This window comes from Paramormyrops kingsleyae, chromosome 7 (genome assembly GCF_048594095.1).
Source record: "Paramormyrops kingsleyae isolate MSU_618 chromosome 7, PKINGS_0.4, whole genome shotgun sequence".
Lineage (NCBI taxonomy): Eukaryota > Metazoa > Chordata > Actinopteri > Osteoglossiformes > Mormyridae > Paramormyrops > Paramormyrops kingsleyae.
The window spans coordinates 3,225,724-3,240,001 of NC_132803.1; the positions used below are offsets into that span (position 1 = coordinate 3,225,724).

At 44.6% G+C, this 14,278-nt stretch overlaps 2 protein-coding genes and 1 non-coding gene across 5 annotated transcripts in view; 2 read left to right on the top strand and 1 right to left on the bottom strand.

Annotated features, from left to right (window-relative positions):
• LOC111861169 (zinc finger MIZ domain-containing protein 2-like) overlaps nucleotides 1-6,211 on the top strand; it is a 32,015-nt gene extending 25,804 nt beyond the window's left edge. For all 3 annotated transcript variants that reach the window (XM_023845547.2, XM_072714091.1, XM_072714093.1), the window contains exons 14-19: nucleotides 1,212-1,279; nucleotides 1,394-1,462; nucleotides 1,738-1,982; nucleotides 2,335-2,504; nucleotides 3,323-3,574; nucleotides 3,825-6,211. In XM_023845547.2, coding sequence (XP_023701315.1) covers nucleotides 1,212-1,279; nucleotides 1,394-1,462; nucleotides 1,738-1,982; nucleotides 2,335-2,504; nucleotides 3,323-3,574; nucleotides 3,825-3,932 — 912 coding nt within the window. In that variant the 3' untranslated portion in view covers nucleotides 3,933-6,211. The remainder of the gene's footprint in view (nucleotides 1-1,211; nucleotides 1,280-1,393; nucleotides 1,463-1,737; nucleotides 1,983-2,334; nucleotides 2,505-3,322; nucleotides 3,575-3,824) is intronic.
• Nucleotides 6,212-9,278: 3,067 nt separating this feature from the next.
• On the top strand, nucleotides 9,279-12,880 carry ppiab (peptidylprolyl isomerase Ab (cyclophilin A)). Its single transcript, XM_023845548.2, is given in 5 exon segments — nucleotides 9,279-9,454; nucleotides 11,123-11,153; nucleotides 11,333-11,421; nucleotides 11,604-11,776; nucleotides 12,565-12,880. Coding segments are annotated over 5 exon segments (495 nt in total). The 5' UTR covers nucleotides 9,279-9,385; the 3' UTR covers nucleotides 12,698-12,880.
• Nucleotides 12,881-13,709: 829 nt separating this feature from the next.
• LOC111861181 (small nucleolar RNA U13) lies at nucleotides 13,710-13,813 on the bottom strand. Its single transcript, XR_002842181.2, has one exon. It is a non-coding gene; the product is annotated as a small nucleolar RNA U13 (small nucleolar RNA).
• Between the last annotated feature and the right edge of the window lie 465 nt (nucleotides 13,814-14,278).

A 14,278-nucleotide genomic window follows, 5' to 3' on the forward strand; every position in this document is an offset into this window, starting at 1 on the left:
GGACGCACACACGCACACACACACACGCACACACACACACGCACACACACACACACACACGCGCAAGCACACACGCGCGCGCACACACACGCGCGCACACACACGCGCGCGCACACACACACACGCGCACACACACACGCACACACACCTTAGGCCACCAAAGAAACTTATAATTAAAGCTGTTTATTAGGAGAATAAGTGGATATTTGCTCAGAAAAGACATCATTTAATATATACTATTATACAGTACTACACTAACACGGAACAAGAATTTGTCCAAAATATTATGCATGCCTTGTTGGATGGCTGGAAGAACATAGCTTTGGTTCCCAGACCTCTCCTCAGGGAACCCAAGCCTTCTCTATGTATTTCCTCACCAGCTCACTTAAGTAACTTAATTAGTTTACTTGATGAGGTGTTGATGAGCCAAACATGCCAGCAAATACACGGATGTATTGGATGGTTGCTACAGATACTGGAGTGACTTTTGGGGAGGTTTCGAGATGCTGAGCTGACACATCACCGTAGATGGCTGAGCTGGCACATCACCGTAGATGGCTGAGCTGGCACATCACCGTAGATGGCTGAGCTGGCACATCACCGTAGATGGCTGAGCTGGCACATCACCGTAGATGGCTGAGCTGGCACATCACCGTAGATGGCTGAGCTGGCACATCACCGTAGATGGCTGAGCTGACACATCACCGTAGATGGCTGAGCTGACACATCACCGTAGATGGCTGCCTATGATTTTGCACAGTACTCTGCATGTATCCATATGTATAAATCAGTCTTTGCAATGCTGTATAGCATTATTTTATCTTTACAATACATTTTTTGAAAGTCTGTTATTTCCTGAAGTGTGTGTCTGACATAGAGCTAACAATGTAGCAAGCAGTCTTGTGCTTTATCTCAAAGCTGCTCTAACTTGTATTAGGGTGTCCAGTGTGTTTTGGGTTGATCAGATGAAGTTCTGTGACTCTTGGTTAAACTACGCTAACTCTCCCAAGGGGTGCCTCCGAACGTGTGAATGGAGTTGCAAGCTTACACATACTTTATTTCCACAAGATTTTGGTTAGCGGTGAGCTGTCTGTGGCGTGCACTTAGCTGTTCTGTATGAAATGCAGCTCACTCTCAAAGGCTGAAGGTCAGCCTTTAATGCCTAACTGCAGAAATCGACGGTATTGATTAACCTGCCTTTGTCCATCCAGTGCTTCGACCTGGAGTCATACCTGCAGCTGAACTGTGAGAGAGGAACCTGGCGCTGCCCTGTGTGCAAGTAAGACCTGCCTGTCCCTCTGTAGGGGCTGGGCTTGCTGCGGGCCGGGCGTGTTGGGGGCCGGGCGTGCTGGGGGCCGATTCCTGACTCTGTGTCGGATTTTGTTTGTTGCAGTAAGACTGCTCTTCTAGAAGGCCTGGAAGTGGACCAGTACATGCTGGGAATTCTCATCTACATCCAAAAGTGAGTCTGTAAACTCTGTTTGCCAAGATTGAATGGCGCCAAAGTGTGCTGAATGTTGTCTACCATGTTTCATAATATGTCCAGCAGGAAATAAAGAAAAGGGAATTTCCTGTTTGAGTTTGTGGAATGTTCTGAAGCAACTTCCGATAAAACACAATAAGATACTCCAGAATGTTTCCGCCTCCTTCCCGTTTCCGTGTTGTGCTTCGTTTTCTTTTATCCCCTCCTAGTTTCCTTTATCTTTTATACCTTTTTCCCCCTTTTTCCCCCCTCAGCTCAGATTATGAAGAGATCACGATTGACCCAGTGTGCAGCTGGAAACCAGTTCCGGTGAAACCTGACCTACACATCAAGGAGGACCCGGATGGGCCAGCCCTGAAGCGCTGTCGAACCTTGAGCCCCAGTCACATGATCTTGCCCAGCGTCATGGAGATGATTGCTGCATTAGGTCCAGCCTCCTCACCATACCCCTCTTTACCACAAGGTGGCAGCAGTAACACACCAGACTACCCGACCCAGAGTAAGAACCTTTTCAAGAACCACATTTATCATCTGTTAATCCAATTAAGTCTTTTTATGTTTTCATTCCCAGCTGAACTATAAGCAGCTGATTATTTCCACTGGGAGCTTTAGAGAACGGAGCAAATCACTTTTGCAGGATAAACAACATTGCCACAGTATAGGATGTGCATTACCCCACAATTTAACACAGCCATAACATCATTGTTGGTAGACTGCTCAGAATACCCCATGTAGCTACAAAAACAAGCAGTGAATATTTATTCCTTGGAGCATTTCCACTCGCTACCACAGAGGGCGCCAGACTCCGTGCTTCCTGCTTCAGTCTGGATCTCGCTGTTTCCTTTTTTTAGCTGGATCGGCATACCCCAGCCAGCAGGGGTTTTCTGACTTCCCCAATGCCCCTGGAACCCCGACCCTTGCGGAGTTCTCCACAGGGCCACCTCCACTGTCCTACCAGTCAGACTTGCCCAGTGGTCTTCTCACCCCCGAGAAGCCAGCGGGGCATCCCATGCCTGCACAGGTGAGCAGATCTTCCTCCCCCTCCTCCTCCTCTTCCTCCTCCTCATTTACTCCTTTTTAGGTTCTGGTGGTACTGCTTATACCACAAACATTTGCTCTGGGGTGTCAAGAAAGTAAGATCACCCCCCCCCCCCCCCAGTTCACACCCCCACCCGCCATAAACACACCCTTCATAAATACAGCCGGTGTCTATTAAGAAACACCCTATGTGGGGGTTTCTGGACCCCTGTGGCATTCTGCCATCCATACACCCCCCCCCCCCTCCCGCCAGTGTTTGTTGGCACCAGGGCTTCTGTCAGTAACCAGAATAACATGATTCCTGTGTTGGGCTCGTCCCTCTAACCAAGCAGAGAGTAACCCATAAGCTCCCAAACTTTCTTTTTTGTTTTAATTATGTCTGAATCTCTCATTGAAAGAAATTGTACGTGCACTGTGGTGAGAACAGAGTCCTTTCTGCAAAAGGGCAGTAATGGATGCAGCTTCTCATACTCATTGCTTTTGGTTTTTTTTCTCCTTGTGGTTCTTTTTAGGTTTTTTTTCGGGTTAGTGATTGTCAGACGTCCTGCCGCCCTCTTTCTGGAGAGCTTCTTCACTGCTTTTGGAGGCCACAGCATCCACTTGTCACTCTCAGCTGCTCGGGGTCCTGGTCATGTTCAGGCCTACCTGAGGGGGGCAGCGTTGCTCATTTGCTGGCGGCTTTAGTCCTGTGTGTGCCGATGGCAGACATTCCCCAGTGTCACCGGTGTCAGCCATCTTGGTTCTCCCTGTTTCCCGTCCACTTCACCTCCAATGTTTTGCTCTCTCTCTCTCTGAACCCAGATGGCCCACCCTGGTCGCATGGACCCTTCCCATAATCCTCTTCAGCAACAACAGCAGCAGCAGCAGCAGCCGGCGCCACCGCAGCAACAACAGCCGCCTCAGCAAGGCCTGCATGGCGCTCCGCACCTGGGGGGGCCGGGGGGACCCATGCACTCCCGCAACCCCTCACAGAACCCTCGCGTACACGCGGACAACTCCTTTGGGCTCGGTACACCAGGGGCCCCCGGAGAGGTTCCAGAACCTTCCCTTGATGTGAGTCATTGAGTGATTGCCGTCGTTTTGGTTACACATCCCCAGTTGTTCCCTGTTTGTAATGGGACGTTTTCTCACTTTACTGGAATTCTCATTTTAAGCCTTTCTCTATAACAGAGTGTTTTTATGTAGATGATGCCCTTCTGGTTGCATACGCACCCACCTCTAATAGGTGTAACACTCCTCTGTTTGTAAGCACGGGTTCGAGAGTCCGGCGCACCATGTGACCTCTGCGTCCATCTCCCTCCAGCTGCTCCCAGAACTGACGAATCCGGATGAGCTGTTGTCATACCTTGGGCCACCCGACCTCCCCAACAACAGCAACGATGACCTGCTGTCCCTCTTTGAGAACAACTGAGTCCTAGCAACTCTGTCTCCTGTGGTCCTCTGCAACACTCCAAAAAAGAAGGGGGGGGGGGGACAAAACGCCCAGCATCTTTGGAGAATATTGGGGCTGGTTTGGGTTGGGGGGTGGGGGCTGTACCATTAGTCCAACTCCAGCCCCTCCTGTCATGAATCTGAAAATCTGGTGGGGAGACTGAAAGATGTTTTTAGAAAAATAATGTGACTTTAACTGCCTATGAACTATGTTAACAGATTTTCCTGTTCTATTTTTAAGATATGAACCCCTGCTTTGTTCACTGATTCGGAGGAATCCAGTAGCTCGTGGATGGAGCTGTAAGCACTGGGGAAACCATATGTCACATCAAACGCTTCACGCGGTTAGATATCAAACGAGACGAGTTGAAAAGAGTTGACAGTTCTTTTTTTAAACCAAGAGAGAAATACGTGAGGAAATGGGCATTTAGTATAAATGGGAGACTTTCTAAGTGGGGGGGAGCACGGTGATTTATCAGGGTCGGTCTGCCTTCCTTCCTGCCATAGAGCCGTGGCAGGCCGCGTCCCCTGTCCTCTGACAGCTGTACAGTCACCCACACGTCCCAGTGTTTGTCAGAGGTCTCTGTCGTACATCCGGTACCGGTACTGTGTGTGACGTTCAGCAGCTGGTTGGCGCCGCCCAACACATAATGTTCAGTGATCAAAATTTTACTCAAGGGCATCTATCTGACCAAGGCATCTTGTATAATGAGATTAGTCCTGGAAATCCATTTGAAATGGTTCCCAGTCCCTGACAAACCAGTGTGACCACTTCTGATTTTTTTTGTTTTTATTTTGAAGTAGTTCTGCTGAATCTTTTAAACCAGAAGAGCTTTGTAATGGGCAGCTGGTTGGTGACCATTTCATCCCAATTTCACTGTGTTCGCTGTGGTAATTGACAGGTTTCCCATTTCCTTTGTCGTATTAAGAGACTCCTGCTCTAAAAGTTATTGCTGTGAAATACTCATTTCATGAATAGCTGTGGAAAGAGATTCTTAGGCTGAAACATCCCTCCCCTGTCCTTGTATCTGCCCCCTACATATAATATAGGGGCAGAGCAGAAATTAACAATCAATGGTGAGAATATACATGTGGTCGCTCCCAGGCCGCTGTGACGTCGGACCTGACAAATGTTCACTGCTGGCGAAAAGCAGACCAGGGCGCCCCCTGCTGGGAACCACTTAGCAGCTGGCGGGTTTCCGTCCATCGTTGTGGGGTGATTCGAGCCTGTGGAGCAGAAGGACGGCGCAGTGGGGGCCGCCTGCTGGGGGAGGGGGCTCGTATCTCTAAGCCACACCCAGATAGATATTCCTCGGACAGACATCACCCGCACAACCAGTCTGAAAGGCCAGATATTTGTTTACTTGTTATTTTTTTAAGGGGGGGGGGGTTGTTGCCCTGGTACCAATCCAGGTCCAGAGAAAGAGACTGTTAATCAGTGTGGAAAGAATCGCTGTCTTCGGTACTCCTGCGTGTCTCTAATCTGGTTCATTTACTTAGTGCGGTTTGCTTCTCCATCTTATTTGCAGGAGGAAAAAACTGGATCTCGCTGTTTCCTTTTTTTAGCTGGATCGGCATACCCCAGACAAACAAACAAAAGACAAACAAACCAGAAAATAAACTTCCCTAAATTTACTGTTGTCGTTTGAACACCCCTCCCCTCGTAGCGATATGTTCGTTATTCATCCAGACCCCTGGAAATCGTTCACCAGACCTAACTCTCTGAACTTCATGTTACAGCAATGTTTTCCCCCGTTGGCCCTTATTTAAAGAAAAGAAACATACGATTTTAAATGTTTATACCTGCTTTCATTTTTGTAACTAGACAAATGGATTTTAAGGTGCTCAGTGAAGCTCGGTTGGATCGTTGGAGAAGAGCCGTTTCACAATGGAAGTAAATGCTTACAAGATGACTTTTTTAAGCACAATATTTTTCCTCCCGCTGTATATACCCATGTAAAACACTATGAAACGTGCATATTAGCAGACCTGCGTTGTCTGCCAGCTCCTTTACGATGAGCTCTATCTCAGAGAGAATTAAATTTGAAAGGAGTACGTGTTCAGTTCTTTGTCTCGTCGGATATTATGACCGCTCTTTGGGCATTGTCTGTCGGCCGTCTGCAGTTTGTAAGACGATGACCCAGAACGTCAACAGTTATTGGATGTGCAACTGTTTTTGTTTCAGGTTATTTGTGTATCATATTCATTTTTTTTTAATTAATATTATAATTATTATTAAAGATAATTGGTGTACCCTGATGCCCCTTCTTTTATGTGTGCTTGTTTTTGGGTAAATAATGCCCTAGATATCCATCTTCTATTCGCTTATCCAGCACGGGCTCGCTGACTGTACTGTGAAGTCATAGACCGTTTAGTCCCCATCAGTCCAGTCCGTAAGTAGCAAAGCTATTTACATCACAACAATTTGCAATTATTGTGGCATTTGTAAGGTTATTTTGCAATATAGGTCATTGCGTATGTGAGCGTATCGGAAGCCCAAAAGCACCACCCTGCGGAATGGGCTTAGATTGTTAGTATGACTGTAACCAAAAACATGAGAAAAGGAGCGCCACACAGATGGGATAAAATACCGTGAAATGAGGGAAAGAGTGCTGCATAAGCTGCGGGTAATCTAGGCACTTTCACACATTAAAAACAAGATGGAACACTATAGGACTCTGAATAGATAATCTATAACTCATTTGGTCAAAGGATTATACGAGATCGGGTCCATACTATATACTGTATACAATGACAAATAGGGGTGTGGCATTTCCCCAAGACAAGACGAAAATAAAAGTTTTAAAGTGACCAAACTCTATCCAGTTCCATGGCGCCAAATGCGTGGTTTTTGCGCAGCGCCCGGGGAAATACATTTATCATTTCTTGTTTAATGTTTTATATCAACTGAACTTAACACTTGCTGCTATTTTACATTAAATACGCGCCTTTTATTCATCCCTCTACCTATGCGTTCTCGCGAATCTTTTGCCATTACACATTATTTAATATAATTGTTTACTAATAATACGGCGCTTTAATCTGAACTGCGACGATGCCCACGTAGACCAAAGGTAGTTTAAAGATGATGGACAGTCGCAGAGTCCGAGTCCGTTTTTGTAAAGTTGCATTTGTTTTTTTTTTTTTTTGTTTTTTTTTTCTCAAAATGCACCACTTCAGTGACATTTACAACCCCGTCGCAGTGCCAATCGTAGAAATCATATCAGAAATCCGATGACTTACGGCATTTTCTGTTTCGGGCATTCAGTGTTGTTTCCTCAGAGGGGAGGGTGACTGATACTCTCATGCTCAAAACGGAAGACGTGAAATGGTCTTTCAAAAAGGTAAACCTCATAAAGCTCCCGGACCAGACGGCATCCCAGGCTGGGTCGTCAGAGCGTGTGCCAACCGGCTGGCAGGGGTGTTCACCAGCATCTTTAACCTCTCCCTGAGGCAGTCGGTGGTCCCTACTTCCTTCAAAACATCCACCATCATTCCCATCCCAAAGAAACCAGTGGTCTCCTGTCTGAATGACTACCGCCCTGTTGCACTGACATCAACCATCATGAATTGCCTTGAGCGGCTGGTCAAAGGTCACATCTGCTCCTCCCTCCCTGGCACGCTGGACCCTCTGCAGTTTGCCTATCGAACAAATAGAGCCACAGAGGATGCCGTCGCCTTGGCAATGCACACCACCCTCACTCACCTGGAAAAGGGGAATTCATATGCAAGAATGCTCTTCGATTACAGCTCTGCATTCAACACCATCATCCCCTCAAAACTTGCCTTGAAGCTTGTCGACCTTGGGCTGGGACCATCCATGTGCAGATGGATTCTCAACTTCCTCACAAACAGGCCCCAGGTGGTGATAGTTGGTAAACACACTTCCTCATCACTCATCTTAAACACAGGAATGCCGCAACGATGTGTGTTTAGTCCCCTCCTGTATTCCCTGTTCACGCACGACTGTGTCACTAAACACAGGTCTAATAGCATCATCAAGTTTGTGGATGACACAGCCATCATAGGCCTCATTATGGACAACGACGAGACGGCCTATAGAGAGGAGGTGATGGCATTGTACAACTGTGGCCTGTACTACGGAGCAGGGTTACTGGCTTATCGGGGTAACTTGCTCGATTTAAGGTAGTCTGGGCAAAATGTAAGTGAGCGAATATGAAGTCCATTTAAACTGTGGTATACCTTAAATCTGACAAGTTACCCCGATAAGCCAGTAACCCCGCTTCGTAGTACAGGCCACTGGTGTCTGGATAATAACCTCTCTCTTAATGTCAACAAAACATGAGAAATGATAGTGGACTACCGGAAACGACCAGTCAGGGAACACCAGCCCATCCACATCAACGGTGTCAAGGTCGAAAGAGTCAGCAACTTCAGATTCCTCGGAGTTAACATCACCGAAGATCTCACCTGGACCCTTCACACAGACACTGTAATCAGAAATGCTCACCAGCAGCTCTACTTCCTGAGGAGGCTGAGGAAGTTCGGCGTGAATGCCAACATCACCTCAATTTTCTACAGGAGTGCGATCGAGAGCTAGCTGACAGGCTGTATTACAGTCTGGTACGGGAGTCGCTCTACCAGCGGCCGGAAATCGCTACAGAGAGTGGTGAAGGCAGCAGAGTACATCACAGGCATCAGTCTCTCTGCTATTCAGGACATTTATCTCCAGCGGTGCCTCCGTAAAGCACGCAGCATCATCAAGGACCACAGCCATCCAGTACAACAGCTATTCTCCTTGTTACCGTCTGGCAGACGATACAGGAGTCTGTCTGCTCAGACTACAAGACTAAAAAATAGTTTTTACCATCAAGCCATTCGACACTTCAACTACAACACTTGAACACACACATCACACTTAATTGGATGCATTTACGAACTGTTCCCATAAAATACAGTCTCAGGTACACCTTGCACTTTATCTTTATTTTTATCTTTATTACTATAAAAAATAAAAGTAAAAAACTCTTACTATGTGCAATACTGGTACTTGACTGCCACCTTAAACCATTGACCACTCTTGTCACTTTATTTCATGTGTAAGAACGTTGTGTTACTTCTCTGTAATATATTGCTGAGAGACTTGTTTATTCTCGTCAATCACATTTCATTGCAATGTTGACCCTGTGCTAACTTGCATATGACAAATAAACAAAACTGAAACTGAAACTGATTTTCTATAAAGAGTAAAAATATACACATTTTGTGGACCTGCGGCTTCTAATTGGTTCTTTCCATGTCGCTCAAAAACTTAAGCTTTTTTATTGGTTCTCGTCAATCTTGGGGGGTTTCTTGCACCTTATATATTCCTGTAGCCCGTGTCATCCATTGCGAGGTCGCTGAATTCCGTCCTGGATGGTCTTTATTCGTACGTGAAGTAAGCGCCCGTCAGGTGTATCAATACACATCAACATGACTAACCCAAAAGTCTTTTTTGACATCACTGTGGACGGCAGAAATATCGGCAGGTTTGTCTTGCTGGTAAGAATCTGACGCAGTTAGTTACTATACTACTTTGAAGACTTACATTATTTGTTGAGCTGTACAGTAAGTGATGTTTGATAAATAAATGTGTACAGCTACTCCTCGCATTTATTGTCGCGACAGTTATATTACTTACACCTGCCGAAATACGATTTCTCTATCTTCATCCATTTTCTGAAATCGGAGCTTACGGATACAAGGCAGGGAACAACCTTGGATGGGGCGTTATCCCATCGCAGGCGCCATTTACTCAGACATGCACACCTATGGGCAAAACTCCAATTAACCTCAGCGTGATTTTGGGCTGAGGGGACCGTAGTACCAGAAGGAAACCCCACGGGGAGAACATGCAGGCTGCACACACTGTGCCATAGTGGAGCCTTGGACGTCGTCGCAGATCTGCGAAGTAACAGTGCAAACCACTGCGCAACCGTGACGTATGGATTCCTATATCCCCACCTGCAAAATTAAATTGATTTCAAGTTCCTGTTCTTGGGGGACTGAATGGTTTTATTTTGCATTTCGTGTTTGGGTTTGAACTATAGGTGGACTGCATTAAACACGAATAGTGCACTTTTGCAGCAGTAAATGGATTTCTGTCAGTACTACAGTTTTCTAACGTACAGTGAAACTGGCCTCGGTGATGTTGAGCGACCTACAAATGGCCACCTACCTTTTTCACAAAGTTATTCAATTAAAACCGACGTCATTTTCAATGCCATTCTTTGGACAAGATAGTTTTGGGTGTACGCAAATGTTAAAATATTTTTTGCGAAATATATATATGGGGGTGGAAACCCGCACTGGGATGCGACCCCGCTTCTCTAAGGCTGCACGGCCACATGAGGGGTTGCGCTAAAACAGCCAGACCCTTTTTTGACAGGAACGACGTAGTTTGTTACAGGTGCGGGGGCGAGAAACACGCCGCTGGCGCGGTACCGATCGGGGCGCACCCGTATTACGCTGGTTACGCCATAAGGTGCAAAAACCTGCTAGTTAATTTTTTTAGCTAAATTAAAGACACCCGTGTACGTGCTCGCGTACTTGAGCTTAAACCAAATCAATTGAACTACGCGTGGCAGTTAAAGAGGATTAGATTTGAGAAATATAAGGATTAGTTATTTTGCTTGGAGTGTAATTTCTGCATGTCTTTTAAATGCCTACAAGTCAAAAGACGATTGTTTGCAACAGCACATACATTCGGGTGGATCTGCAGGGCGCATTGGGACGCCAGGCGCCCATCTTAGCCTCGTTGAGCTTCGAACAAAGTGGCGCCACTTGAACAAAATGCTCCAAATTTATAAAAAAAATTGCCATGATTTAACTACTCGGTTATAGCGCAATGCCAATTCTTGATTATGATTCAGATTATTTTGTAAAAAACCAGTTGTACTGCCCATGGTACAATATTCGACTACTTACCCCTATGGAGAGAGTAATTATGGCCATTACGTTAAATCTAGTTTTATGAAAGAGCATTAACGTACGTAAGTGAACCTGGCGTTATATGTAATTACCTGTACTCAGTGATTCAGCTGATGACAGGCAGAGGTACGGTGCATGAGTAAGCTGGGATGTAAAATGCTATTCAGAGTAACAATTTAATAGTAATTATTAAGAATGTCTGAATGGTCAAAGACCTTACAACCTTTTTGTTTTTTACAGCTGAGAGCTGATGTTGTCCCAAAGACAGCCGGTAAGCCAAATATCTTTCTGCATTTATGTATGCTGCTATTAATAGTCTTTCTTGCTTGTAGGACTGCACAACTGCATATTGATTCCGTGGTGTCTTGCACTTTATATGCAATGTAATTTGTTAAAGCTCTTCTGTAAAGATTTTTCCTCCTGTTTGAATTATTTCTAGGATTCCAACAGAGAATTTCAGGGCTTTGTGCACGGGAGAGAAGGGGTTTGGATACAAGGGATCCACCTTCCACTGTGTCATTCCTAACTACATGTGTCAGGTAAGGAGGAGATACGGACGCTTGTGAGATGTGGCTTTTTATGTTACCTGGAGTCTGTTTGGGTTTGTGTTCTGTTTTCAGTCAGTAAGTTGGGTTGCAGGTTTTTGGTTTGGGTAGTCACTAGAAGCTGTGCGTCTGGCATCACTTATGCCTGTTTTAGCTATAATCATCCTTACCAACAGGGCGGTGACTTCACAAACCATAATGGAACTGGGGGCAAGTAAAGCTATGGCCACAAGTTTGATGACGAGAACTTCCAGTTGAAGCACGAAGGCCCTGGCATACTCTCCATGGCTAATGTGGGCCAGAACACGAATGGCTCTCGGTTCTTCATCTGCACTGAAAAAACTGAGTGGTGAGGAACTGTAACACTGATCCAGTGGTGCCTGATAACTTGGGTTTGAATTCTATTGCTTGTAATTTTAAATGAGGTAGCACTTCACACTATGCACAATACTAAGGACTGCACTCCAAATTGGTAACAGGTCTTAAAACAATTTTTAAAATTGTTTTTAAACAATTTCATAGCTCATGGGAGTTTTACTTTCGCAATGCTCTGAGGGCAGAACGAAAAATTATTAGTTCAGAGAGATAGCCAATCAGGTTATAGAAGAGGTGGGTCCATGCAACTAGAGGAGGTAGGACCAACCAATCAGGTGCCTAGTCCTGCCTCCTCTAGTTGCTTGGACCCACCTCCTATACAATCTGATTATTTCTCTGAACTAATCATTTTTCATTGTATTTTTGTGTCTCAAACTCCCACAAACCAATTTCATATTTATCTAAAAGAATTGGCTCCCATTCTCCCCCAGAATTATACTCCATTTCCCATTAATCCTCTAAAGCAGGGATGTCAAACTCCAGTCCTGGGGGGTCGGCGCCCTGTGTAGCTTAGTTCTATCCCTGTTCCACCACAAATGATTCAGCTCAAGAGCTGTGTGGTAATTAGTACAAGGAGTTGAATCAGGTGTGTTAAATGAGGGGAAACCCAAAAATGTGCAGGGCTCCGGCCCCCCATTACTGGAGTTTGACACCCGTCCTCTAAAGGAAAGGATAGAATAATTGAAATAATGGCCAAGTGTTACCTGGGAAATAAACTGCCAAGCCAAGAAAACAAACTGTGGTTGAACATTTCTTCACTAGGTTGGACGGCAAGCATGTGGTGTTTGGGAATGTCGTGGAAGGATTCCATATCGTGAGGAAAATGAAGTCCTACGGCAGGTCCAGTGGAAAATGCACTGCCAAGATCGTGATTGCAGATTGTGGGCAGCTCTGAACCATCGCTCTGCATCTTTGTCCAGAGTACACTCCCAAACAATATCACTCCCTAAACCTCATAACCCCTGCTTTGATCTGTTTCTTGTCTGATCATGCTGTATTTGCTTTCCGTTTGCGTATTTTTTGTCTTATTGGATGACGTTTAAATATTTTGAAATAAAGTGGGAATTACTTCCTTAAAGGTTGCAGATTCTTTTTGTTTAAACAAGTTCAAATTTATATCTATAGCAGACCATCTAATGTGCAGCATCGTTCCCACCAGCTCTTCTGTGCTGTATCTGAACCTACGTGATTCATACTGGCTCTTGGCATTTATTATGAGTCACATCTGAAATGCATCATCCAACTTGATATACAAATGTAGTTTGAAGGTTTTCAATATTTGCTGTTCATTTTGCCTGTGCGTGTTAAATATTTACAGGGGAACTTCAGCCATTTCTATACAATCAAGTGTAAACAGAATTTTGTAATGTTTAACATAGTGTCATTACACTAGCTGTCCATCAATTTTAATATTTGAACTGGTGTAACAGTTATGGACACCCAAAAGAAAGTGATCTTAATGCTAGATTAAGGCATATTAACCTGAAACAAACCACTTTCATTAGAATCCGTCCCGCAGTTTGGAATTGATGTGTATGACTGCCACCAGAGGGCACTGTGGAGCACACTTTAGCTGATTTCTAATATGAAGTGGGGGGGGCTGTCCTGGTTAAAATTGACTATATGCTAAATGCACAGTGAGTTAATACAGATATTTACAAACATGACCCATCTCACCGAGGTGTGTCGTTCACAAAACCATATTTGCACTGTTCGCTTCTTAAACTTTCAATAGGACATTCAAACCGTGAGTTAGGCTATTATTTAAAATGGTTCCGAAGACAAGGAAACGGAAGTAATTTATTTCTCTTATTATTAATCCATACAAATTGACAACTAGAAAAAAAATCACTAACTACAACTGAACAATATAATCGATCTATGTTCACGAAAAGCGACCCTCTAGTAATCAGAAGGGTGTTGTGCCTTTGTGTAACAAGGATTATAAGGCGACACATCTCACTGACGCGCAGTGATTAACCCGTTCATCATTTTTATGAACTAGAAGGATCATATTTTCAAGCGCCTGTAACCTAAAAGAAACGGTTGCTGTTCATGTTTTTCTGTCATGGTTGGTTTTTCTTTAGTATCTAAATGCTTGTTAATAACTTGTGAAGATACACTATATATCCTATAACAGGCGTTATTGCATATTAAACACTAAATGTTGCATAATGATCATGAACCATATGCGCAATTGTACATGACTTTCTGAACCTTATTTATATTCACCGACAATTGCATTCTGGGAATATATGATTGGTTGGATTTCTGTTATCTTGAAAATTGTACAATATTTGGTAAATACTAATTGAAACTATCAAAAATACCTTGATGTATTAATTTCTGCTCTATAAAACTTTCCAGTATCTCGATCAATCTTGTAATACATATCTAATGTATATATACTTTTAAATGTTTTTGCAGGAAGTTCCGCCTATAAGCTAGAGCCGCGGCTTTCCTGCCCCTCCAGCAG